We start from the raw sequence: 27,340 nt of genomic DNA on the forward strand, positions 1-27,340 counted from the left end.
CCTGTCTCAGCCTCCCAAGTACTGGGGTTACAAAAGTGTGCCACCACACCCAGGCTTACTGTTTCTTTCCTCCGTGTGTGTATGTGTGTGTAGTACTAGGGGTGGAACCCAGAGGCTTTTCTACCTCTGGGCTATACTCCCAGACCTATTTTATACTTTATTTGGAAACAGGGTCTCACTAAGTTGCTGAGAGCCTCACTAAGTAGCTAAGGCTGGCTTCGAACCTATGCGATCCTCCTGTCTCAGCCTCCCAAGCGCGGGGATTACAAGTATGCGCCACCACACACGGCTACTTTTTCTTTTTTTATGTGTCTGTGGTATTGGGGCTTGAACCCAGGGACATTCTACTTCCAAACACCTTACACCTTCTTCTTTTTTTTTTTTTCTTTTTTTCTTTTTTTTTTTTTTGAAACAGGGTCTCACTAGATTGCTGAGGATATCACTACATTGCTGTGGCTGCCCTTGAACCTACAATCATTCTATCTCAGCCTCCCAAGCCCTGGGATTATAAGTATGTATCACCATGCCCAACTTTATGTCCTAGTTTGTTTAATCCTCATGACAATATTCTGAGTTAGGGATATTATCCCCATTGTCGAGGCCTGGGTCCCTCAAGCTGCTTGACAAGGTCCCAGGGAGAGGAGGACTTCTGCAAAGCAGAAGCACAATAACTACACTCACATTGACCCTGTTTTGTATTCTGTGTTCTAATTGGATTATTAATCAAGCCAAATGATCTGGGTAGTCTCAATGAGACATGCTGTTCTTTGCATATGAAGATGCTACAGGAAAAAGGGTATTAAGAAATGTGGGAATTGCTCAGAAATTCATAAAGTCCCAAATAGTAAAAACCTGTCTAGTAGAAACTGAAAAAATTACAATTGTTTATAGATGCTGAGTCTTTTGAGGAAAAGCCTGACATGATGCCTGCAAAAGTAATTAGAGCCAGCTTATATGATTAAAGAGCGTCCATGGTTGCCACTTCAGGGGGCCAGAGCTAATCAATACATAGCCCCCACCACCCTTTATAGGAATATAAGGATGGAGAATGGATAGTAAGGGTTAAGGGAAAATGGCTTGACATCAAGATTCTGCCATTTCTACAGAAGGTTGGGCAGGCAGGGACCTCCTTAGTACCTGGTCATAAAAGCATAAAATAATTCTTTTAGTAAACAATTTAATAGGTATTATAGAAAATTAGGTGTAGAGATTGTATGTTAGAGAAATAAAATAAGTTTAGTGGGGGTTTGGTAGTTGGGTCAAAATAAGTTAATTTAAGCCGGGCGTGGTGGCGCAGGCTTGTAATCCCTGCGCTTGGGAGGCGGAAACGGGAGGATAGTGTAGGTTCGAAGCCAGTTACCCTGGCTTAAGAGACCCTGTTTCCAAATAAAAAAGTATAAAATTAGGTCTGGGAGTGTAGCCCAGAGGTAGAAGGGTTTCCAGGAACCCCAGTACCACCAAAAATAATAATAATAATAAGTTAATAGAATACCTAGTGGTCAAAATAGCAGCTAAAATTAGCAGTTAATTTTAGAAGTGGAGACTGTAAGTCTAACACTTAGTAGTTAAGATAGAGGATGGATACGTTCAGTTAAAAATTTATCATGAAAGCACAGAAAGAGAAGGGACATATGCTTTCTCTAATATGCCCAAGCTAGGGAGCAGTGGTAATACCAGAGGGACTCCAGGTGATGGAAGGGAAATCTCAGCAAAGCTTGAATGGAAGGATAGGAGAGGAAGAAAGCTGAGGTTGTTCAATGGAGGATCTACATACAAATATGTGTAATAGTATAAATATAACATGGTTAACCTGGACACTCTCTATTGGGAGGGAGGAGGGGAATGGAGAGGGAAGGGCATGAAGCACAACCTAAATGTACACCACTCTCAATATGTTCCACTTATAAAAAATAAAAATAAAAAATAAATAAAAAGCCGGGCGTGGTGGCGCACGCTTGTAATCCCCGCGCTTGGGAGGCAGAGACAGGAGGATCGCGCAGGTTCGAAGCCAGCCGCACGCGCTGGCTTAGGAGACCCTGTTTCCAAATATAAAATGTAAAAAGAGGTCTGGGAGTGTAGCCCGGAGGTGGAAGGGCTTCCAGGAACCCCAGTACCACCAAAAATAAATAAATAAATAAATAAATAAATAAATAAATAAATAAATAAATAAAAGTTTATCATGTTTGACATAGAATAGTAGTAAGTTTTGTAGGTCATCTCAATACAAATTAATAAAAAACAGAAAAAACATGTAGCTTCAAGATGTGCCTGCTATGTGGAATTTAGGTTAATGAAAAACTAAATGAAAACCAATGTACATATAATCTGGTTTTGAAAAACTACATGAGAAACAAAATACATATGATGTGGTTTGCTGTAATTTGTCAGATTCGTATATAAATAAAGTACTTTCTAGGGCACAGGCAGAGATGCCTTCCCCCTGCTAATAAGCAGGGTGTCTCTTATTCTTCAATTTTGCTGACCCTACATCTCCCTCAAGACCTCTGGACCGGCCAAGGCTGGACCCCGGCACCCCATCATACAAATGAAGACACTAAGGGTTAGAGAAGCAAAGTAAATTATGTGAGCCCATATAATTATCTAGAGATATGAGATTTTTTTTTTTTTTTTTTTTGGTGGTAATGGGGGTGAAACCCAGAGGCTTTCTACTTCCGGGCTATACTCCCAGACCCATATTGGAAACAGGGTCTCACTAAGTTGAAGAAACCAGAATTGGTGGTGAGGTGGGGTCAAAGAGGAATTGAGCTCCATCAGTTTTCCTCCAAAGAAATTTATATTCACTTATTACTTATATGATCAAAAAATAATTATGTGAAATTTGCATGAGCTATAAACAAAGGCCATAAACATAGAATCAAAATGTTTCAATGTATGTACTCACATGTGCATCCCTGCACCCAAAATACACACACACACAGGCACAGAGGTGATCTTACCAATTTGGATTTTCCACACTCTCTCTGAAAATGGACTCCTCCTTCATGGAGGCATACTGTGTCCACGTAAGGCAGTGACTCCGTATAGCCATGTTTCTTTCCTGAGGGTTGAGCCATGATTCTTCTTCTAACTGGATGTTAGGTACCTTTAAAATGCTCACCTGTCCAATAGAGGAGGATGGCTTTGTCAATTTAAAAGCATCAAGCTACTTAGAAACTGCATCCAGAGCTGCTTTCAGACTTAGATCACAAAGAGGGCAAGAGGTCCTGACATATGGATGACAGCTCACCAAAGGCTCTGAGTCTTTGGTAATCAACATACCATGACCTCACTAAGTGCTGGTGAGGACATGCAAATGGCACAGCATTTATGTAAGCTGCACAGTCCCTGGCCTAATTTCCCTAACAGTAAACAGTAAAACAAATTATCAGCCTCCTTCGTGTCTCCTCTAGGGCAGGTTATAGCCTTCTTAAATTGATGGATTCTAATTGGGCCCACTTACAGGCTCACATGCAGGACGGTATCAGGTAAAATATATTCTTCATTTTAAACTCTGTAGAATACCTAGATATGTATGTTTTCCTATGCGGAGAAGACACGGAAAACTACAAAGGCAGAATTGTACAAGTCAGAGGTATCCATAAATTATTTAAGAATTGAGATACAAGACAAAGTTGAATGCCTTTTTAAATAATAGATTCAAAGTGTGTATATAGGGCAAAAGCAGGGTATGCACTCTGCGGAAAAAGCCAGTAATAATTTGCTGCTATAGTGCAACACATTTTACCATCTGGAAAATAAAAGATAGTTCATTTTCACTGACATACTAGCTTTCTTTCTGCTAAGAATGTGATCGAGTCTTTTAAGCCATGGCAAAGAAGTGATAGAAGCTGTCATTTTTCCTACATACAGCACAGCAATTTAATTTGCAAGCTAATCAGAAGGAACCAAGTTGAGCTGAGTTCTAAATCACACACAGAATCTCTTCCAGGTTGAAACAACCATCAGTTCATTTTTAAAAGTGCATGTCACGATGCTGGTCTCTTACTTCCTGACAATATAAAAGACTATCTTATGGAAGATCCCTCTGAGAGTCAGACAATGGGATTAAAATTGACCACTCACCTTTTCCCAACCAAGAATCACCAGAGTGCTTAAGGGTTTCAAAGAGAGAAAACAATTTGCTGTCATGAAGATTTCATGATCAACTATATTACTTTACAGAAACACAACAAAGGCTTACCCAGATCACTAAGAAGAGTATACTCCCCAAAATAACTTGTCTCTGACAGTCAATTAGAAGCTGAAGCTTTTATCTTCCTACTTAAAATCAGACTAAATATTTATAATCTTCCCACTTCTAATCATTTTTTGCCTGAGAGTCATTTCTAACCAGAGACAGATTAGAAAAAAATAGTCACTTCCCCCCAAATGCCAAAAGTATCTTTAAAGTAATCATAGAAAATTTCAATATGCATTAAGATCCCTTCACTGAAAAGATGGAGACAAAGTGATCAGGTAGAATAGAAGAAATAAAATTTTAGGTAGAAAGGAGACTATTGGGAAGGAAAAAAAGATAGGGTTCTAAAAACTGAAATCTTCAGGTGACAGAGCTTGGTTATTTTTAAAAAGGAAGACCCACAATTTTAAATTAAAAAAAAAAAAAGGATGGCTCAGAAAATTTCTGAGGCACAGCTGGGCATGGTGGCCCACACTTGTAATCCCCGCACTTGGGAGGCTGAGACAGGAGGATCGCACAGGTTCGAAGCCAGCCTCAGCTACTTAGTGAGGCTCTCAGCAATTTAGTGAGAACTTGTTTCCAAACAAAGTAGAAAATAGATCTGGGAGTACAGCCCAGAGGTAGGAAGCCTCTGTGTTCTACAGCCCCAATACCACACACACAAAAAAAAAAAAAAGAAAAGAAAAGAAAAAGAAAAAGAAAATTTCTGAGGCAATTAAAACCTGAGAGCTTCACCCTTTGTACAAGTTCTATTTCCTCCAGGGAGACCCTCAAAAGTCACACTTGTTGCTAACAGAGCTCCACACTCCACAGCCCTGTCTCTGCTCCTGACTTCCTGTCTCCTAGCTCAAAAGAATTCTCACCCTTTGTGAACCAGAAAGCTTTGAAGGAGCCTGCCAACCCATGTGCCCCTGGCCACCCTCTCTCTAGTAAGCCCTACAAGAAAGTAGAGTTCTGAGGAGCTCTGGATCAGTGAGCCATTTGGGGCCATTTGGGTCAGCTCGTGGACACTCTGGGCACTATTTTGAGCTCTTGGCCTCTCTCCCCACGGCCACTCTCTTGCTCTCTTGAATGGCCCACGTTTCCCCTGAACATGTATTCTTACTTTGCTTAAATTAAAACCTCTGCCTTTATCTCTGACGGGAGCGTGGTGAAATTCTTTTCGCCATGAAAGCCAAGAACCAGCAGGAGTTATTGTGTTGTTCATGCCAAAGTATCTCCAAAACTGTGTTGGATACAAAAAGGCTTTCCTCCCCTGAAGAGGTTTGGGGTGGGCGAAGAAGTTCAAGGGTCCACACTCCAGTGAGAATGACCAATGAGGCTTCTCTTGACTCCAAAGAAGAGACTGTTTTAACAATAGAATGGAGAAGCTGATTCTGCCATTTCAAAACTCCTTCATTTCAGAAAATTCTGTCTCTTTCCACAATTATTAAAACTTACTCAGTATTACACCCACTCTGACTAAATTTTGAAATGAATTTACCTTCCTTAAAATTTCTGGAACCACATTCTGACAGATTGCAATCCTCTTTCTATAGATAATTCCTGTTGATTCATCTAGAAAAGAAAATTTTACATTTAAAAATTAATTAGAAAAATGTATTCTTGTCTTAATGTCAATAAAATCTTTTAAATAAATCTCAATTTTTTGCATGTAAAATTCCTAGAGAAAATGTTCAACCCAAAACTCAGTTTCCTTGACCACTTTTCTAAGCCCAATTGCAGGTATTTCTTACGTGTAATGAAGAAATGAGAGTAAAACAGCAACTCACAATGCACACACTGAAGTCAAGGGTGAAAGAATCAAAAACTGTGTGTTACTCTACACCAGTGTCCACACTCTAGTGGCAATCAACTCCAATGAAGAGACTGTTTTAACAATAGGATGGAGAAGCCAATTCTGACACCTTCTGTACCACAATCTGAAGCACAGATTTCTGACTGCCAAGTTTAAACTAATTAATTATATTAGTCATATTCTTCTCTCATAGAGGAATAGACCCCCTGTGACTAGCACTATTCTGTTTTGGAGAAGTTTTCAAAACAGTACCCAAGATGTAAAAAACACAACCAATGTGAGAAAAGAAAAAGAGAGAGAGGCAGAGAAGGAAAAAATATATATATTTTAAGGGACTTGGCTGCTGCAGAGTTTCTCAAAGTTCTGGCTATCAGAATCACAATCCCTGTTGCAAACATCCCCAGTGCCCTGCAGCTGTTGACAGATGTGAAACCCTCTGCCCCATTTCACTCCAAGTTTGCAAGAGGTGTACTTAAAGTTAGATTAGCCACTCCTGGAGACAAAAATGCTCTTGACAATGATAGAAATTATATTATTGTTCCTATACCACCTTAGAATATGTATACTGTTTTCTCGTTTTGATCTTCACAAAACAGGTTGTTTTCCGATTTGATGAATGAAAAATCAAGGCTCCAAGAAGTGAAGCCATGAAAGTAATAACAAAATCAGGACTTGAGTCATGTTTGTTTGAGGCCAGCTAGTAAATTTCTCCCACATTAAATGCAGATAAATGAGAAAAGATAAATATATTTATATAATTGTAGAAATACAGAGAATCCCCTCACAAGTAAGACAATTTTCTGTTATCAAGCACAGAGGGGGCTCAGAGTCACATGACCAACAAGAGCATCTTGTGACTTCTCAGAAGCCTGGGGAGCAGGAGACATCTCCAGACATTTGTGCACCAACTGTGCACTGCCACAGCTTCCTACTGCTCCTTTCTCAAGCTCAAACACCAGTGGTGACAGCACTCCCACTGGAATGGGGAAGACAAAGAATAGAAAGGATGCCTAAGCTCTAGCCCAGGAAACACTTTCTGAATTGAGCCACCTTGTAAACAACTCCTATTTTGTGTGCAATAATGTCTGTGGAAAATACTCAACTTTGCACTATGAAAGTGTTATGGTGGAACTATAACGGTGTGAACTATAACCAGTGTGAGATGCAGCCGTGGGTCCAAAGAATAGCCAGAACTCTTTTTTGCTGTAAATTTAAGTAATTTTATTATTACAAAGAGAAAAAAGGGACAGATTAAAGTCCTACACCAGAGGGGGTGTAGGGGAGTAACTTGAAAATAAGTTACTAAAGTTTTTAGATACAGAACAGTTTTTATAAAAATATATTATCCTTCATCTTGCTTAACCAATAATCTTTTGACCTAGGTGTGAGCCCACCCATTAACTCCATGCAGGCCCTTTTTTTATGATTATGGGGATTATGATTATGGGGTTTTTTTGCTCAGCCCAAAAGCCTTCCTGCCTCAATGCAGGTATAAGCCTAAGTCTTTGTTAGGACCAGAATGATGAACAAACTCAGGGTCATGTGGTATGTGCCCCCTCTTGACAGAGGCCTGTAGCCTCCTCCCATATTCTTGGGGGATTCTAGCCTATCTGCTATAAGTTATTTATTATGTAAACCTGTTTTTAGAATTATGAAGGCCCTAGGTCCTAACTCTTCTGTCTACCTGCTAATTACTTTTAGTGAGGGAACTCTGCATTATAACAGCTGCCTGAGTGCCTGGCAATAACCAGGCCCTGACTGCTTTTTATATTTTGACACTAATTTTCAATACATTAATACCAAATTCATTTTCTGATACATTAATACCAAAGGCATTTTCAAATACATTTTGAAGCCATTTCCCAATACGAGCACAGAAAGGAAGCAACCATTGGTAAACAAATAGGTTTGGCTATAGTCAAATATAAACTCTATACAAAAATAAGCCTCATGGACCATCAGGTGTCAACCCCATCTCCAGTTAATACTGAATCATACTGCCAAATAGTTATGAGTCCATAAGATAATGAATTCATGGTTTCATCTCATATATATGCTATTAATTATAGCCATTTTTCCATCAACAAAATGATATATGAATCTATAATAGAGACATAGTCATGCAACCTTGGGTAAGTTACTTAACCTCTATAGATCAATTTCAATTGTTAAGCTGGAAAATCATAATACTTAAGTAAGAGTGCCTGACACATATTAAATGTCCCCAATTGTTGCCCCAATGGTTGCATGTAGCTTGGTCTTGCCAACAATCAACTTAGAAAGTGAAGAGCATTGTGTAAGACATAAAAGGACACATATATACACAAGCATACAAACACACAGCTTAGCAAAGATCAACCTCACTTAATGACCGTCACTGCAATGAGGAGATATTAAGAGTACTTACCCCTTTTTTCCTCCATGACTTTTACAGCGATGACATTTTTATCCATGGGGTTTGGATACTGAATAAAAACACATAAAAGAAGAATTACCACTCACCACTTACCAAAATGAATTTGTCATTAGGAATCACAGCTATTTGCAGGACCCCTAAGTATTTTTTTCAAGAAACCTCTAAGTGAAGGCCAGTTTTAGATCAAGGATGGTAATTCCACCACTGAGCTTGGATAAGTGAAACACTTAAACTGGTGTGAAGTCCAGGGAAAACCTCTAGATCCATCCTAGCCCTGAGTGGAGAGGGAGGATGAAGTTAGGCTATTTAAATAGTAGCACTCTAATACTGAACCAGACCCTGTGCTTGGTGTTTTATGGCACCATCTCGTCTAAGTCCAATAGCCACCCTCTGCTGAATGGGTTATAAGATATCATCCCCACTTTTCAGAAATGAAAACTGAGTGAAGGCTAGATTGCTTACAGTTCCCAGCCAGCTGCTGCTGGAGCCAGGAAATTTCACCCAATCTATTTAATTGAGAGAGAATCCCTTCACTACTGACCTACATCATTGCCTGGTGTCTGGGTCAGCATCTCAGAAGAATAATCATAGACATACATCATCCCAGGAATATAGATGCTCCACAAATCTTTAATTTATTGATTAAATTCTCTTGAAAGGCAGCTTGGATGAAGCCAAGTAAAAAAGAGCTACCACTTTCATCCCAAGCAATTTACATACATTATCATATTCTAAAAACCATTCCATAAAGTATATATGATTTTTTCCATTTCACATGAGAAATAAGTCTTAGATAAATAATTTGTTCAAAATAGCTAATGAGTAATGTATCTGGAGTAGTATAATTTACCCCCAGATACTTTCTGCCTGCCTTTTCCAAAGCCCATCCCAACCCCTTCCACTGCTCAGATGTGGAGGGGGAAGGGAAGGAGTGGCGTGGCCCCCTCCAAGCCCTCAGTGCAGGTGGTGCTGAGTCTACCCACAGAGGTTTCCTGCTTCATCGTGTGATCAGATCTGAAAAGGAAACTGGTGGGTAACCTCACCCAGGATATCAGGATATTATGATGTACCCAGCAAGGGGTGAGAGCAACAGACACACTGATGGGGGAGAGAAGAGGGCCCCCTGACCCAGGGAGCTAGAGCTTTAAGTCTCCTGAATACTGGGAATGCAAGACCAAACTCTGTGAGTGTGGGTCTCCCCCACCCCACAGCAGCCTCAAGCACCAGTGTGTGAGAGAGACTGATTTTCAGGGAAAAGATCCCAGTATCTAAAGCCCCAAAAGGCCCTAGTTTCAAAGGTCAGCTCTGTAAGGACAGGGATATTGTCTTTTTTAGTCATCCAACACAATGTAAACTCAGTAACTATTTACTGAGTGAGTGAATGGCTTGGAATATAGACCCTGATGGTCTACTCAGGAATTAGTGTAGAAAAGAAGTTCTTCCTGCTCAGAGATCAGTCTCTTCAGCTTCCTCTACACCTCACCCCTTTCCTTATTGGCCAGCATCACTCACACCTCCATCTGGCTACAGCAATCTGAGTAATTAAAAGCATGGTTTATAAAAATACTTTTAAAAGCACTCATTCACTCATGCATTTATTTTAGCCCTACAAAAAAAGGATCAAAATTACCCTGACTGCTTCCCCAAAGTTCAGCTCTTTTGAGATACATGTCCATCCCAGAGGGTCAGCTTTATATAACCTATTTGTCAGCAGAGAGACTTTCACCTATATGGGGCCCTTGAAGCGAGGGAGGCACCTGAGACTGGTGCCATCTTCCCTGAATTGCATGCGTACGTGTGCAAATTATAACCTGTACACTGAAGTAAAAGAAAAGCTAGTTACATAATAATGCTTTCATACTGAACCAGCCTAACATAATCATGTTCTTTGTGCCAGACACCGTGCTAGGCGCTGTAACTGCACAATCTCATCTAAATCCAACAGCCACTCTGTGGTGAATGGCTTATCCAATATCCTATCATCATCCCCAGTTTTTTAGAAATAAAAGCCTAGAAATAGAAATAGAAGGCTAGAGTGCTTACAGTCACCCAGCCGGCCACTGCTAGAGCCAGGGGTGACTATAAGCAACCCTCCTTGTTTCTTGAACCACATTCCGATTTATTCATTGTATGTCCATAAATATATTCAGATTGGATATTATAAATACATTATACACTGTAGAAAGCTTCCTAAACTAAATCAAAAAAGAAGTTGGAGATATAATCACCAAAGAATAGTGATAAAACGTCTCAAGTTCTGATTACTAAGTTGTCAGTGAAATTCCTAAAAAATTAAAAACTCAAATATTTCACATTTTTACATAATTGTGAAATCTGCTTATTAAAAGAAAGATATTATTTCACATAATAGCAAAAACCCTCTAGTTAGTTATTCTTTATTTGAGGTTTTTGGTTTTTGTTTCTAGCACATATCATGAAAGATACTGCTCCAGGAATAGAGGAGATAGTAACAAAACAAACAAAATTGTAGTTTCTTACAGAGTTTGCATGTTAGTTAAAGGAACAAACAATAAGTAAATATGCCAGATCTGTGCAGGGAAAAACAAATCAGACTGAGGGATGATAAGGAGATGCAAAATCATGGAGGGGCATTGTAAAATTCTTAAGGATCACTCATCAGACAACGCTTGTAATTAACAAAGGTAAAATGAAAATTGTATTAGCCAAACACAAGAGACCATCAACTGTTCACTCTAGTAAATAATCATGTGCAAAATTCAAGTCATTTTCCTATACAACTACTTTTCAAATTAAATAGGCATGAGCCTCAATCCCCCATATAAGAATGATAAAAGAAATGGCATATATTTTACATTTTTGTTTTCTTTTTTTTTAATTAAAGATGTATTCAACTGAGGCTCCCCCTATCTGGCATTACTTGAAATGATCTGACGCCACCTTGTGGTTACTTGAATCAAGTTTTAATTTATGAAAATTTAAAGTTCACTAATGAAAAGTTGAAAGAAGGAAGGCTGCTTAAAGAAGACCACTACTCGGAACACCAGCCTGGGAAGACAGGACTCAGGTGTCCAGGTTTCCCTGAATACTTTTTCAAGTATAGCATGACTATGGGACTCATAGAGCCAGTCAGGATGGAACCCAGCACAGACAACACCTATGTCCAGAGAGGGTGCTACGCTAGCTAGCAGCTCCCTGGTACAAGCTGACCTAGCCCTCCCCAAAACAAAGAAACTATGAGCGAGTATCAAGATTTGAAGTCTCTTCGTTAAGAACCTAGTAGCACAACCCTACAGACAGGTAGGGTCATGCTGGGACTCTCCAGTCCCGTTCCATACTAAAGACTCCTGCAAGCAAAGGGGTCTAATGACCTAGATTTCTACCAACAGTCTCTCCCGTTCTTGAACCTGGCTCAGCAGATCACGGACCACAGTGTGCAGATCACAGACCATCAGTGTGCGATTTTGAGGTAGGATAGAAGAAATACAATCTTAGCTAGAAAGGAGACAAATCAGGAAGGAAAGAAAAATAAAGTTTTAAAATCTAAAAAAAAAAAAAAACTCTATAATCTTTGGTTTTACTTCCCAGTTCTTTTGCTCTTGGACAAAAGCCAGGCCCACACTTTTAAATCATATGGCCTAGCTCCATACCTGAAATTCCTGATGCATTTAGATTCCAAAAAAGTTTCACCCCATCTCCCCTCTGCTCAACCCCGGAGCCTGGCTCCATGATTTCATACCTCTGCTCCCTAGGATTCTTATCTTGAAGGAATCATTACCTTTTGTCAACCTAAAGATTCAAAGGAAAGAAGACTGCCATAGCCTGTTGCCCCATTTCCTGTCATGTGCCCCAGCAACCCCCTCTCTAAGTGCCCTATAAGAAAAGGATTGTAAAAGATCCCAGGGCCCTCTCACACTCTGGAGATAGTCCGCATTTCCTCTTGAACGTATAGCTTTACTTTTCTTGAACTGAACCTCTTGTCTTTGTCTCTGACTGGCAAGTGTTGAAATTCTTTTCACCATGGAAGCTGAGAACCCACAGAATTATCGTGTTTTCCCGTGACAATTTAAGAAATATTTAAGGTTCATTTAATTTCATTTTGATCTTATGATTTATAGTTTCTTCACAAAATGAGTAAGCGAACTCCTTTTCCTTTACCAAGATATATATCTTCTACAAAAATCACTTTACACAGTATATGTGTGTAACAGTCTAACAAAGGCAATATGTAGACTCTCCTAATGTTACGGTTTGAGATGATATAGTTTTGGGGAAACTGTCCCCGAGGACCCCTGTTAGGGTTCTGGACACAATTTCCCTCAAAACACACAAAAAAACCCAAAACAGAAAAACCGTGGGTTCTTGTCTTGAGCTAAGGGTGGATACACATTAGCCCGGGCTCTTGCTGAAGATTTAAAGAAGTTTATTAAAAAGACAGTGAAAGCCCCACACCATTCAGAAATGGCACGGGGGGTGGTGGGGTGGGGGGGCTATTCGAGCGAATTCACCAAATGGACCACAAGTGGACCCGGCTTTTTTTATACACATGACCTCCATCTTGTTCACGTAATTCTGATGCAGTCCCCTTATATCCCTGCCAAGGTGGAGCCCAGGTGTCCTTTCTGCCTAGGTCTCTTTTCAGGAAGGTCATGATCAAAGGTCAGGTCGACCCCCTCTTCCTATCCTAGCTAGATTATCTAATCACGTAGATCTGTCTTTAAACAGAGAAAGTCCTAGTTCTCCTCTCCTATCAACTTGCTAATTACTTTTAGCTAAGTCAATCTAAGTTTCAATAGCTATTTGCTTCCTGACTGAAGCCAAGCCTTTCTCTCTCCAGGTCTGCCATTTTGACACAATTATTTCTGAAATATATCTATTAATAATCAGAGCTTTCTCAAATCTTCCCAAGTCATTCCCAATACTGGTACACTTAGGCTGTCATATACCCTGCTTCCACTTATTTCTTAAACATTAAAAGGTAAGAAGCCAGGCATGGTGTACATGCCTGTAATTCCAGTACTTGGGAGGCTGAGATAGGAAGATTATCGGTTCAAGGCCAGCCTCGGTAACTTAACAAGACCCTCAGCAACCTAGCAAGACCCTGTTTCAATTAAGAATATAGAATATCCCTGGGTTCAATCCTTATTACCAAAAATAAATAAATAAGTAAAAGGTAAGAGGGTCAAAGCTATAGGATGCTGGGCAGAAATGTACATTAAGACAAACACAACTATGAAAGGTGAGAGGCCAAGAAATTGAGTCCTTAAAACTCAAGAACTAATAGTCAATATTTTTGTGAATGGAGCTATATGAATTTGGCATTTACCTTTATTATTTGCCAAGAGAAATGTTTTCTAATTCAGAAAGCCTACTTTTAAAAGTAAAGAGGTATTAAAACATCTACTTTCAAAAAGCTCAGAAGTCAGTGCCTGCTTTTTGCTACACCCTCCCCAGAAGGGTCAGTGGCCTCAAAGGGCCACTCCAATGGGGTTATCGAGAAGGCAGAGAGGCAGCAGGTGAGCTCACAGCTCTGCTGATTAGTCCTTCAAAGAAGACCATGAAGACCTAAAATAAGTCTGGCAGATTAACATATACATATTTGCTTTATAAGCTTTAAGGGAATCTGTTACCCAGGCTGCTTCCAAACATACGCAAAGAGATGGAATTGCTGAAAAGAGATTTAGTGTTTATCTACATGAAGAAATCACTGAGAGCCATGCCAAACCCTTCTTTTGTGCTTCATGACATAGCCTATCTCAAAAGAAAACCAAAGTTGATTTTACATGAAGATCAAATGAAACGTTAATTAATCAAAACTTCAATAATCAAGGACTAAACATTTAATTGATTTCTTTTTTTTTTTTTTCCTTTGTGGTACTGGGGATTTAAGGTAGGGGCATTCTAACTTCATGGTATATTCCCAGCTCTATTTTATTTTTTTACTTTGAAACAGTATCTCACTACATTGCTGAGGTTACCCTTGAACCTGCAATCCTCCTGTCTCAGACTCTTCCGAAGTACCAGGATCACAGGAGTGCGCCACCACACCCAACTAAATAGATATTTTGAATAGCTGCTCACTGGTCTTTCATACCAGGACTATGATGAAGCAGCAAAAGCAAAGAACGGAATCTAAGACGTACAGCTCATGATGCTGCCACGAGTGGAGCCAGGGCAGCTAATCCCCCTGATCCTCATGCACCAAGGACAGACTACAAGTTTAAACCAAGACCTGCCAAGATCACAGCAATCTCTCTTGTTCATAAATGTTCCAATAACAATAGAAAAGTTATTTTAAAAATGTCCAAATCATCAGCAAGTGCATAGTGAAGGTTTCTGAAAGGATAGTTTATCTTTACATTACAGAAAAAAATAGTATCTCAATTTTAAATGAATGCATACACTCAAAGTTTTTAAAAATACAAAGAGCTGGAGGTGTTGCTCAGTAGAGGAGCTGCTGCTTGTCTAACACGGCGCTAGGCCCTGGGTTCAATCCCCAGTACAGAGAGAGAGAAAATACAAATAATTGACAAGCACCCTTAAAAAGCAGATAGTCGCCGGGCGTGGTGGCGCACGCTTGTAATCCCCGCGCTTGGGAGGCAGAGACAGGAGGATCGCGCAGGTTCGAAGCCAGCCGCACGCGCTGGCTTAGGAGACCCTGTTTCCAAATAAAAATGTAAAAATAGGTCTGGGAGTGTAGCCCGGAGGTAGAAGAGCTTCCAGGAACCCCAGTACCACCAAAAAAAAATTAAAAAAAAAAAAGCACGATAGTCCAGAAGGACAAAGAAAAGCTGAGGAGCAGTCCCACCTGGGAGGAGACTTAGTCATGACAATTAAATGCAATGTGGGATCCTAGGTTGGATACTAGACTAATAAAAAGATAACAGGAAACAATGGCAAAATTTAAACAGGTCTCTAGGTTAGTCAATAGTATCAATGCTACTTTCCAAATTTAAAAAAATTAGAAGCTGAGGGTGTAGCTCAGTGGTAGAGGGCAAGGTTGGCATGCACAAGGCCCTGGGTTCAATCCCCAGCACAAAAATAAATAAATAAATAAATAAATAAATAAATATAAATAAAGTATGCTGTGGTGTAGGGAAATTAGGATGATTATTTTTTTCAATGTGTTTAAGTCAAACTACTTCTAAATAAGAAGCTAAAACATTGCCAGGCATGGTAGGTGGCACAGACCTGTAATCCCGGCATTTGGGAGGGTGAAACAAGAGGATCCAGGTTTGCACACAGTCTCAGCTACTTAGCAAGGCCCTTTGGAGACTTTGTTTCAAAATAAAGAAATAAAAGTAGGGCTGGGGGTGCAGCTCCAAAGTACAGTGAGTTTTGAAGTCCAAGAGACCTGAGTTTGAAGTCCATCTGTGAAGGTAGTTTGGGGCAATTATCTTTAATCTGCCTTAGTTTCTTTACCTCAAAAATGAAAATAAATGCTACCTTAAGGAGTTATTATAGGAATTAATAGATGTAGTTTTAAATAGATCGTAATGCCAGCCTTGTGCCAATACTCAATAAGAGCTGGTCCTAGCACTGAAAAAGGAGTCCAGACATTGATTTTACCTTGCAATCCACTGCAGTCTGCCATTAAGTATGTTGCTAGCATCTATCTGCAACCCAAAAATGCTTAAATGAATGAAAATTATTTAAAAATATAATATTCCCACTGGACATGGTGGCATGCAATTGTAATCTCAGCAATTCAGGAGACTGAGGCAAGAGATCAAAAGTTCAAGGCCAGCCTAGGCGATTTAGCAAGACCTTGTCTTAAAATAAAAAATAGAGCCAGGTGGGATAGCACACACCTATAACCCCAGTACTTGGGAAACTGAGACAGAAGGATCACAGGTTTGAGGCCAGTCTCAACAACTTATTGGGACCCTCAGCAACTTAGTGAGATCCCGTTTCAAAAATAAAAAGTAGCCGGGCGTGGTGGCGCACACTTGTAATCCCCGCGCTTGGGAGGCTGAGACAGGAGGATCGCGCAGGTTCGAAGCCAGCCACGCGCACTGGCTTAGGAGACCCTGTTTCCAAATAAAAATGTAAAAATAGGTCTGGGAGTGTAGCCCGGAGGTAGAAGGGCTTCCAGGAACCCCAGTACCACCAAAAATAAAAAATAAAAAATAAATAAAAAGTAAAATAGACTGGAAATGTATCTCAGAAGTAGAATACCCCTACGATCAATCCAAACACAAATAAATAACTAAATTAAATTAAAAATAAAAAGGGCTGGGATATAGCTGAGTGATAGAGCACCCCTGGGTTCAATCTGTAGTACCATAAAGAAAAAAAAAAAATAATAATAATAATAATAATAATAATAATAATCCCAATTTTCCTAGACCAGCAAAACCCCACAAACTCATGTTTTACCAATTCAGAATTTGTAGATGGTAGGATAATGGTTCCCTGGCACCTCCTTCTACACTCTCATTAGAGAAAACTCTGCATCGTAAAAGAAAAGTGCTAGAGAGAGCATTTACTTCTAATAAAAAGGTGATGAACTTGTTCTAGGTACTTTAAAAGCTCAGCTAGGTTCACAAATAAAATATGAAACTTGCCCTACACTGTAGGTCTACAATATGCCCCTGAGAAAGCATTTGTCACAAAATGAATATGTTCCTCTCTGTCTCCTCAACAGTGAAGCCCCTGGAGGACACGGCCATGTTTTGTTTCTTCACATGTCCCAGGGGCAAAACAGTGCACAGAATTACAGTGAGTGCTGAACAACAGACAATAGTGAACGTGCAAATATCAAGACTTTGATAATCAAAACTCTGCTTTCATATACTAAGCCACAATCCTCACTAGATAAATGTCTAAGTACATTTTACATTTACTTAATGGCATTTTAAAAATAATTTATCATTCAGCTGGGCATGATGGCGCACGCTTGTAATCCCAGTATTCGGGAGGCTAAGACCGGAGGATCACGGTTCACGGCCAGCTCAGCTACTTAGTGAGGCCCTCCACAACTTCGTGAGACCCTGTTTCAAAATAATGAATAAAAAATAGGTCCCCGCGCTTGGGAGGCTGAGACAGGGGGATCGCACAGGTTCAAAGCCAGCCTCAGCTACTTAGAGAGGCTCTCAGCAACTTAGTGAGACCCTGTTTCCAAATAAAGTGTAAAACAGGTCTAAGAGTATAGCCCAGAGGTAGAAAGCCCTTGACCTGAGTTCCACCCCCAGTACCACCAAAAAAAAAAAAAAAAAAAAAAAAAAATACAGAGCAGGGGGTATAGCTCAGAGATCAAATGCCCCTGGGTTCTATCTCCAGACCCCCCCCCCAAATAATAATAATAATTTATCATTCAAATGTGTACTTTTATCCATGCTTACTCTTCTCTTTATTACTCTGAGTTAGTAAAGATTTTTACAGATTACTTCTCTCAGCTTTTCATTTTCAGTTTCATGGAATAAACCTAATAAATTTTCATTATTATTATTATCATTATTATTATTGAACAAGTACTTTAAAAGCACCTACCATGGTTTTGGGAGGGTAGCTCACTGGCAGAGTTCCTGCCCAACATGCACAAGGCTCTGGGTTCATCCCTACCACCTAACACACCCAAAAACATAACTACTAGCTCAGTGTTGGCACAACACCGACAACACTGAGCTAGGCATAGTATATATATGTGTGTGTGTGTGTGTGTGTGTGTGTGTGTGTGTGTATGTACATACATGCATTATCCAATTTAGTTTCTCTAACAACTCCAGAAGATAGTTACTATTCCTCTTATTTTGTAGAGGAAGAAATCGAAGCACAGAAAGTGAATTGGCCTGTTCACACACGGCCGGTCACACTCAACCTAATGTAAGAGTCCACATCCCTCCCAACTGGGCCATTTCCTGGAAGTCCCACTTCATCTCCTGGGAGAATTAAAGATAGGAAGATAAAAGTGAAGAAGACTACTACCATGTGAGAAAAAGATAAATAGCTATCATGTTACACGAGGTCTAAGATTTATCAAATCATATATTTTGCAAATATAAGCTCACCCTGAATATTTTGGAGGCCTTTAAGGAAAGTTGTTCTGCGCATGTAAGTGTCAGATTTGCAAAGGAGAAAAGATAGGATCAGAAACAGAAGCATTATTAATTACCCAATCAACTTTCTACTCTAAATGGAAATAGCCATTCATAAATCCCATTTATGAGCTTAAGGGTAAACACTCAAGCTATTTTATTCAGCACATTAGGCTCCAGGCTAGAATAAATAACACCTGAGGTCATGTACTGGAGCAGAGAAATTATATTAATCTGTTTATTTTATTACAGTATTCAAAGTAAGGACATGCTTCTGAGCTTTCTTTGGGTACTTGGGATACAGCTAAGCAATGACCAAACTCCCTCCCATAAAGCTTCTAGTCTATTCACAATGACTCTTTTGCATATATAGTATATAAAGCAAGCTAACCTGGACAACTAGGGGAAGAAAATCCTGAACCTCTCTGGCCTCATTTAGATATAAACAAGAAAATCTGGTCAGTGCAATGGCTCGTTGAGTTCTTCTTAATGACTACAAATTCCAGGCCGATGAAATGCAAGAAGTTCCCTTCCCTTCGGCTCATAAAAGGCAAGCCCATTAAAAAGCCCTGTCTGTGCTTCCAGAGAAGTCAGACCTTCTCCACTGCCTCATTCATCTATACAGCTTTGTGTTCTTTTCATAGGTGATTTTTAAGTAAAAAGAAAACAGTTGTAAGTGGTAGGAGTTACAAAGCTAAGAGTCATACAAAGAAAGAAACCAAAACACATTGTCAAGTGCGCTGACACTACAGTTCATGGAAAAACACAGTTTAGCATCTGATGAATAAACCATTTGGGTTTCCTAACATCCCTCCATGAAGAGTCCATTGAGAAGCAGTATATTCCTTGAACAAAGAATATTGTACTGTTTGTACAAGGTACCACTTATCTTTGGAAGCATGCTGCTAATATTTTGCCTGTGATGTCCAAGAGACAGGTGTAAGAAGAACAAACATTCTTCAGGTTTTAAAAATAGTAGCGTATTATAACTTGGATGGCAAGTCCTAACATACCAAAAGCCATAGATCAGTAGATTCTATTTAAAATAGAGCCTCCTCAGTTCTAAAGTGGCTTCAAACGTATCATTGTGCAAAATCAGACGAGATGCTTTCCAGAGATTCTCATACGACTGTCTCTTCTACCAAGTGCTTTCCTTTGAAAAAAAAATGTGTATGTATATATATATATATATATATATATATATATATATATATATATATATATATACATATATATATATATATAAAATAAAGCATATTTTGCCAAAAATATAATTCCTGCTATCTTAGGAAAGCATATGCTTGTCAAAGTGTTACATGTTTGATTCTCACAACAACCCTGGGAGGTATTTGGGGTGGTTGACGTTACCATTTCAGAGGACAAAACGGGACTGTTTTATACAGTTGTGCATACTGCTCAGCAGGGCCTCCCTGTCAGTAGGGTTATAGCCACCTGGAGGAAGGAGTGCCTTTTTCTAACTTGCAAAACTAGTTGCTTTTTATTAGCCCCATGTACCCAAAGCTCATGGAGAAAACCCCTAAGTGATGCCTTTTTTTAATTTGCACAAGGACTTGGTATAGTGCTACTTATCTTTGAATGCACAGTGAAAGCCATTTTCCCTTAAGGACCTCACCTAACAACTAAGGTACAGTGACTGGAATCCAGACCAAACACTGTGTTTCAATCTCTGAACAACTTTACCTTTGGAAATGTCCTTCTTAGTTAGGGTTTCACCATGTGTAGGCACTTTACAAAGTATCTGACAGAAATCATACCAGATCCTAAATGAATGCAGTCATTCAAGTGACCTTCTACCACACGGCACCAATCACGTGAGCTTAGTCAACCCACAGAGAGTCATGAGATCTACAAGCCTGTTGTAGCCAGGTGTGGCAGCACGCACCTGTAATTCCAGCTACCCAGGGAACTGAGACAGAAGATCACAAGTTCCAGGCCAGCCTGGGCAACTTGGCAAGACCCTGTCTCAAAATCAAAAGTACTGGTGATGTGCTTACCTAGCATATGAGTTGAATCCCCAGCACTGCCAAAAAGTAAAACATTTTTAGAAGCCTGTTATAGGTTTAAGCCACTAAGTTTTGAAGTGATTTGTTACGAAGCAGTAGACAGACACTCCATGTTCTCACCCTAACTCATCAAAGTTGTACCTTTTTTTTTTTTTTTTTTTGGCGGTACTGGGGATGGAACCCTTCTATGTCTGGGCTACACTCCCAGACCTATTTTATATTTTTTAATTTGGAAACAGGGTCTCTTAAACCAGCGAGAATGGCTTCGAACCTGTGCCATCCTCCTGTCTCCACCTCCCAAGCACAAGGATTACAATCGTGTGCCACCACGCCCGGCAAAGTTGTACCTTTATGTCAGGACAAGGTCCACTCAGGTGAGCAGACCCTGAAAGGAGACTGGATTAAAGGAGAGTGAGGTGGGACAAACAGCAAGACAGTGTGGATCCCGAAGCATTCTATTTCCTCGGTAATCACCAGAGTGCCCGCTGTGTGCAAGGCAGTGCCACCAGCCAGCTCCAGGTGTGGGCTCTGAATGCAGATGTGCTGAAATCCTGGCTCTCCTGCCTCCCAGCTGTGGGAACTTGAGGAAGTCACTGAAACTTCTCTGCAGCTCAGTTTCTGCACACTGAAATGGGAGTGAAGTCCATTGCACACACACACACACACACACACACACACACACACACACACACTCACTCACACACAGCTCGCCCAGACAACTCCTGGGACTTCAGTAGGCCTTCCTGTCATGCTCAGGCTTCGTACCATGCATTTTCCTTAGTCAACATCATCAATGGGAATTTCACACTCATCTCTCCATTGGTGAATAACTGTCAGTCTCATCCACTAGAGACCACCAACTTCATGAAAAGAGGGTCTGCCTACCGTGGCCCCCTGCCTCTCCAGGCCCTAGCACAGAGCCTGTCACACAAAAGTATCTGAAACACCTGTTCAGTGAAAGACATTTAACTGAAGCTGACTGCGTTTCAATTAAATGTACTCTATAAATGAGACCATCGCCTTGTGCTGCCTGCTTCTCCGCAGGAGTGCTGCCTAGGAAATTTAGTCTAGCCAGGCATGGTGGTGCACACTTGTAATTCCAGTACTTGGGAGGCTGAGACAGGAGGGTCACGGTTCACAGACAGCTCAGCTACTTAGTGAGGCTCTCCGCAATTTAGTGAGACCTTGTTTCAAAAATAAAGAACAGAAAATAGGGCTGGGGGTGTAGCTCAGAGGTGCAATGCCCCTGGGTTCCATTCCCAGTACCGCCAAAAAAAAAAAAAAAAAAAAAGTTTAGTCTAATGGGGAAACGAGACATGTACCTAAGTGACTGAGCCTGTAGATAGCAAGGTCTAGACAGAGGGGCTTCTGAGTTCTGGACATGCAGAGTTCACCTCTTCATGCTGACAGTCCAGCAAGGCTTTCCAGAGGCGCAGCAGTGCCATGGATCTTGAATGTCCCCCAAACACCATGCACTAAAGGCTTGGTCCCCAGGGTGCTGCTACTGGTTGCTGGTGGAACTTTTACAAGGTAGGGGCCTTGTGGGAGCTCCTTAGGGCATCAGGGCCATGGCCTTGTAGCGGATCGTGGGACCCCGCTCCCTCCTCACAATCCTTTTTGCTCCTGGCTCAGATGTAAGTGGTTTTGCGCCACCATGCGCTCCCGCTATGATATGCTGACTCACCACAAGCTCAAGCAACAGGGCCTTTTGATCATGGACTGGGACCTCCAAACCTGTGAGCCAAAAATAACCTGCTCCTCTTTCTGAGTGATTTATCTCAGGTATGTCATTATTGTGGTGGGTTTCTGACTATCATATGTGGCATTAAAGGATCCACACCCTAAAATATCAATCCTAAAAAATGTGGAGTGTTTGGTCATTACTTTCATGAACCCAGAAGCCTAAAGCAAAGTCTATGCCAAATTCATAATTTAGTCTTTCATTAATTTATTTATTAGTCATATTTTTACTGAATACTGAGTAGGTACTAGGCAATATTCTTGATACTGGAGATCAATTAACAATATCAACAAACTGACCTTCCCTTATGAAAAGGCCTTTAAAGGCACACCATGTTAACCAGCATCCTACTAACTCTTTGGTGACCTGGGTCCCTAACCATGTCTCTTGTAATAGAGGCCAAGCTTTATGACTTAAAAAAAAAAAAAAAAAAAAAAAGCCAAGCGTGGTAATCCCAGCATGTGGGAGGCTGAGACAGGAGGATTACACAGGTTTGAAGCCAGCCTCAGCTACTTAGTGAGGCTCTCAGCAACTTAGTGAGACCCTCCCTGTTTCCAAATAAAAATATAAAATAGGTCTGGGAGTATAGCCCGGAGGTAGAAAAGCACCTGGGTTCTACCCCCAGTACCACCAAAAATACACCTTTTTCTCCTCAGTCTGGCTTCCAGGTGGCATACATTTCACTGACCAGTGAGGACAGTGAGCCTAACTCTAATTTTTTGCAAATCTTGCTTAAGAATGCGGAAGCATATAAGGGTCCTTAAAAGATATTCTGGTCCAACACTCTCATCTTACAAAGTCCAGGAGAGAAAACCTTTGGCCAGGGTTACCCAGAGAAGTTAACAAAACATAAAAGCAGCCTAGAGAAGAGAGGTCGGAGTAACTCCCACATCTGAGTCCTTTCAATTTGTCAAAGAAATTCCCCATTTTCCTGTTAGTTCCAGCTACGTGGTCCTAGGTTGAAAGAGGGTACTGATATTGTTGGTAGGATTCTCAATTGCACTAGTACAAACAATAGTACAAAAAATGTCATCACTGCCGAGCCTTTACTAACCACCAGTCTGTAATAAGCAATCTCATTTGAATCCTCACAACTCCAAGGCTTGGTACCATTATTTTCTCCCATTTTACAGATTACAAAACTATGGTACAGAGACAGTAAGACATCTGCTCCAAGTCCACCGCTGTGTAATAAAAGAGAAAGTGCTGCCGCAGTGGAAGATACTGCTGAGTCTATCGGGATGGTGGCTCCTCGAGCTTTTACGGGGTTATTGAACTAAAAATGGTCCACGAGTCAGTGGACCAAGGAGGCTCTGCCCCGGGCTTCTCCCTCCAGCCGGCTGCGGCGCCTCTTCTCACATCCCAGTCCTGGATCTTCGAGGAAATGCCCGGGCCCCCACCCCGCACCTCCCCGAGCAGCCCGGGCGCGGGAGGGAGGGAGAGGGAGGGGTCCAGGTCGGTCGGATCCCGGGTCCCGAGAGCGCGGGTACCTTTCGGAGGAAGCTGGCGACCACCTGCTCGAAGGGGTACTTGTAGACCTGGTGCACCTCCACCGTGACCCCCATCCCGGGCCGCCACGCCTCCGCGGGCCAGGCGCCTGCACCCGGCGCAGGCTGCACGCCCGGCCGCCGAGGGGGCGTGCACTTCCCTCCCCTCTTTCAAACTTGGAAACTTTATTGTCCCTTCGGAGGGACAGACAGCCAGCCGCACCCACGTCCCCTTCCAAGGCGCTGGGCCGCGTCCACGCCCTGGACTTTGGGGTCGAGTTTTTGTGTCATCGCTGCCTGTGAACAAACCTAGCCCGCGGTTGACAGCACCAAAAAAGAAAGTCATCCATACATAAACTACCCGCCCTGAAGCTTCAAGGGTGGTGCTAGAGCCCCAGGGTGTCAGGGCGACCGCGCCCAAGGCTCGCGTGGGGCTTCCAGGGCCGACCCGGGAGCGTCCGGCAAATAGCTGGCTTGTGTGGCCGGTGTACTGAGGTTCCTCTGCTCAATGAAGGGGAATCGCCGCGGAGCAAGGAACCGAGGGGAGCCCTGACTTCTACATTTGCTCGGGCCATGCTTGCTCACGCGGGTGACTCCCCTCGTGCGCGCCACAGCAGCTGGGGAAAGGGTCAGGAACGCGCCCCCTGAGCGCACAGTGCTGTGAGCATGTCTGTGCCCGTTACTCCAAACCTCATCATGATGTGCGACTACACTGCGGTTAGAATTGCAATTATAATCACCAACGAAAATATATTTTTAAAAAGTTGTAGGAAAATGCACACCCATTGTGCCAGGCCTCTTTTAAAATTCATTTTCACTAACCTGAGTGGCTTTGTAATGGTGCCAGGCCAATACGCTACTAAAATACTAAATTAATCTATTTATACTCCCACACTCCTCCTTGCAAAGCAAACCTTAAATACCTCCTTACCCATAACTAGTCTCAGCTGGCTACCTCTTTTTCACTTAGTAAATAGGAACCCTCATCACTGATCCAAAGGCACTGCCTTCCCCCACTCACCTGTGGGTGACCGGTAGGGACCCACAGGTGTGTGAGAAACAGGTTAGTTTAGGGACAATTTCTCCATTTGTCCCCCAATCTAGGTAGAGGTGGACTGGCAAATGCTTAACACACAGCTCTCCTTTAAAAGAACAAACCAACATGGGTGCAGTGGCACCCTCCTGTAATCCCAGCTATTTGGGAGGGTGAGGTAGGAGGTTGACAAGTTTAAGGCCAGCCTGAGCAACTTAGGGAGACCCTGTCTCAAAATAAAAAGGAATCGAGTTTAGTATTCTGCTCCTGTAATCCTAGTATGGGGGTGGGGGGGCTGAGACAGGAGGATCATAGGTGTGAGGCCAGCCTCAGCAACTTAGCAAGACCCTCCACAACTTAGGGTGACCCTGTTTCAAAATTTAAAAATATAAAAATAGGAGCTAATGGTGTAGCTCAGAGGCAGAATGTCCCTCCAGTACCACAAAATAAATAAATAAAAATAGAAAGGGCTGGAAGTATAGCCCAGACCGTGGTAGAGTGTTTTCTGCCATGTGGGAGCCCCTGGGTTCAATTCCCAGCATTGCAGAAACAAAGCAAAGACAAGACCAAATCCCTGATTTCTAAGAGTTGCCAATTATTGTGGTATAAATACTCCTGTCACGCTTAAAACTGCCAACATGATGTCACTATGGGGTCAGGAACAGAAGCACAGAAGGGCAGCATTATATATTATTTCCACTATCCACATGTACAGATATATAGAACCACAATAACCTAGATAAACTATAGAGCATAATTAGGAAGAGGTTGTCACAGGAGACACATTGATTTCCTGGCTCAGGACCAATGGGGCCCTGGTGTTTCATGGCTGAAAAGCGTTTCAGCACAAGCCAGAGACATAGACAGTGGTTTATTTAGGAAAGTAAAAAATGCATGTTCAGGAGAGAATGCATGCCACTGGGGATGCAGGACCCTTCTTTTATAGGAGATTTTGACGAGGGGCAGGCAAATGCTGAGCATGTGAGGGGTGAGCTTGAATCCCTAGATTGTGCAGCGCCAAGCGGGGATGGCAGTCTGGGTCTTCTCAGACGCTCCAGCCTGATGTTACCTGGTTGATGGAGAGCACTGAACTTTTAACAGTATCTTTTTCTAGACATCTCTTATCAATGTAAAATATGTTCTGTAGGTTAACAAAATATATAAGCACCAAATTAACTAGGCAAATATTGCTCTAGGATTTACTGAACCTTTTAGGAATGTTGGCCTAGACTTCTCTTATCAGTCTAAATTTCATTTTGTAGGCTAACAAAACACATATGCACTGATTAACTGGACATATAGTGTAAGACTGACTGAATCTTTTATTTACTGAAACTTTTAGAAATGTGGGCCTAGGAGAAAGCAGACCTTCAGGGTAAAGATAGGAGCCATCATGGAGTTTTTTGTTTGTTTGTTTTTTGTTTTTTGTTTTTTTTAAAGTTATTCCAAAGCCGGGCGTGGTGGCGCACGCTTGTAATCCCAGCATTCGGGAGGCTGAGACACAAGGATCGCGGTTCGCAGACAGCCTCAGCTACTTAGTGAGGCCCTCTGCAACTCAGTGAGACCCTGTTTCAAAAATAAAGAATAAAAAATTGAGCAGGGAATGTAGCTCGGGGGTCAAATGCCTCTGGGTTCCATCCCCAGACCCGCAAAAAAATAAAAAATAAAAAGTTATTCCAGTTTAATATATTTACTAAGCATAGAATTCACAAAGTATTTATTTGGTGCTTTCGTCTGTACTCAGATATATGCAAGGTAGAAGAAGTCAAAAGGTAAGATAAACAAAATTTCCTCTAAAAGAAGCGGCACTTGGAATTAAAAGTTTAATTTGTAATTATGAGGCAAAAAGTCTAACAATTCATAACTCCAAAACATTCTCCAGGAATATGACAAAACTGCTCAACTACTTAGGGTTGTGACTAGTGAATCAAAGTGCTTTGACATTCTTAACCTCAAATGCATATGCAAATTTAGTGTCAAAGTATTAGATGTTTTCAATGACAAGTAACTAGTTGTTTTTTAAAAGGTGATAAGTGTGAAATAATACAAATCTAACTTTTCCAGGAAAAGTAGCATTGCCTCACTCCCAATGAAATTAAATTATAATTCCTCTACTGATTATCATATAAAATTGTTTAATTCAATTAGAGTGAAATGGAATACAGATTTAGATTGGCACCAAGCTCTCTCTGATGCACTAATTTACATAGTACTTTTGGTAACACGTGACTATGGGGTTTTTAGGTTTAAAGTGACAATCTCCCTTTTCTTCCCTGTTTGTCTCCCTTCTGCCTGTTCCTTTTATTTCTTCTGTCTGAGAAGGATTTTTGAAGATGTATTACCTTTGAAATATAATTTGTTAAATACATTTATATAATTCAGCAAGGCATGGGGCCACATACCTGTAACCCCTGTACTTGGGAGACTAAAACAGGAGGATCACAGGTTCAAAGCCAGCCTCAGCAATTTAGCGAGGCCTTCTGCAACTTATCAAGACCCTGTTTTAAAATAAAAATAAAATAGAATAGGACTTAGAAACAGAATGCCCCTGAGCTTAATTCCCAGCACCACAGAAAAAAAAATATGTAATTCAATATTAATAATAGCCATGCTAAACAAGCAGCTCT

The 27,340-nt window shown here is 41.2% G+C and overlaps 1 protein-coding gene across 2 annotated transcripts in view; it reads right to left on the reverse strand.

Annotated features, from left to right (window-relative positions):
* Nucleotides 1-23,758, reverse strand: part of PRELID2 (PRELI domain containing 2) — a gene marked incomplete at both ends in the record, with an annotated part of 70,266 nt that extends 46,508 nt beyond the window's left edge. Inside the window, 4 exons of one of the 2 annotated variants that reach the window (XM_080703913.1) lie at nt 2,958-3,118; nt 5,682-5,755; nt 8,404-8,461; nt 23,684-23,758. In XM_080703913.1, the coding sequence (XP_080560039.1) occupies nt 2,958-3,118; nt 5,682-5,755; nt 8,404-8,461; nt 23,684-23,758 (368 nt within the window). Of the gene's footprint in view, nt 1-2,957; nt 3,119-5,654; nt 5,756-8,403; nt 8,462-23,683 lie in introns of both variants that reach the window. The other variant, XM_080703912.1, reaches the window with a different exon arrangement.
* Nucleotides 23,759-27,340: the final 3,582 nt, after the last annotated feature.

This window comes from Muscardinus avellanarius (assembly GCF_963383645.1).
Source record: "Muscardinus avellanarius genome assembly, chromosome: 1".
Classification (NCBI taxonomy): domain Eukaryota; kingdom Metazoa; phylum Chordata; class Mammalia; order Rodentia; family Gliridae; genus Muscardinus; species Muscardinus avellanarius.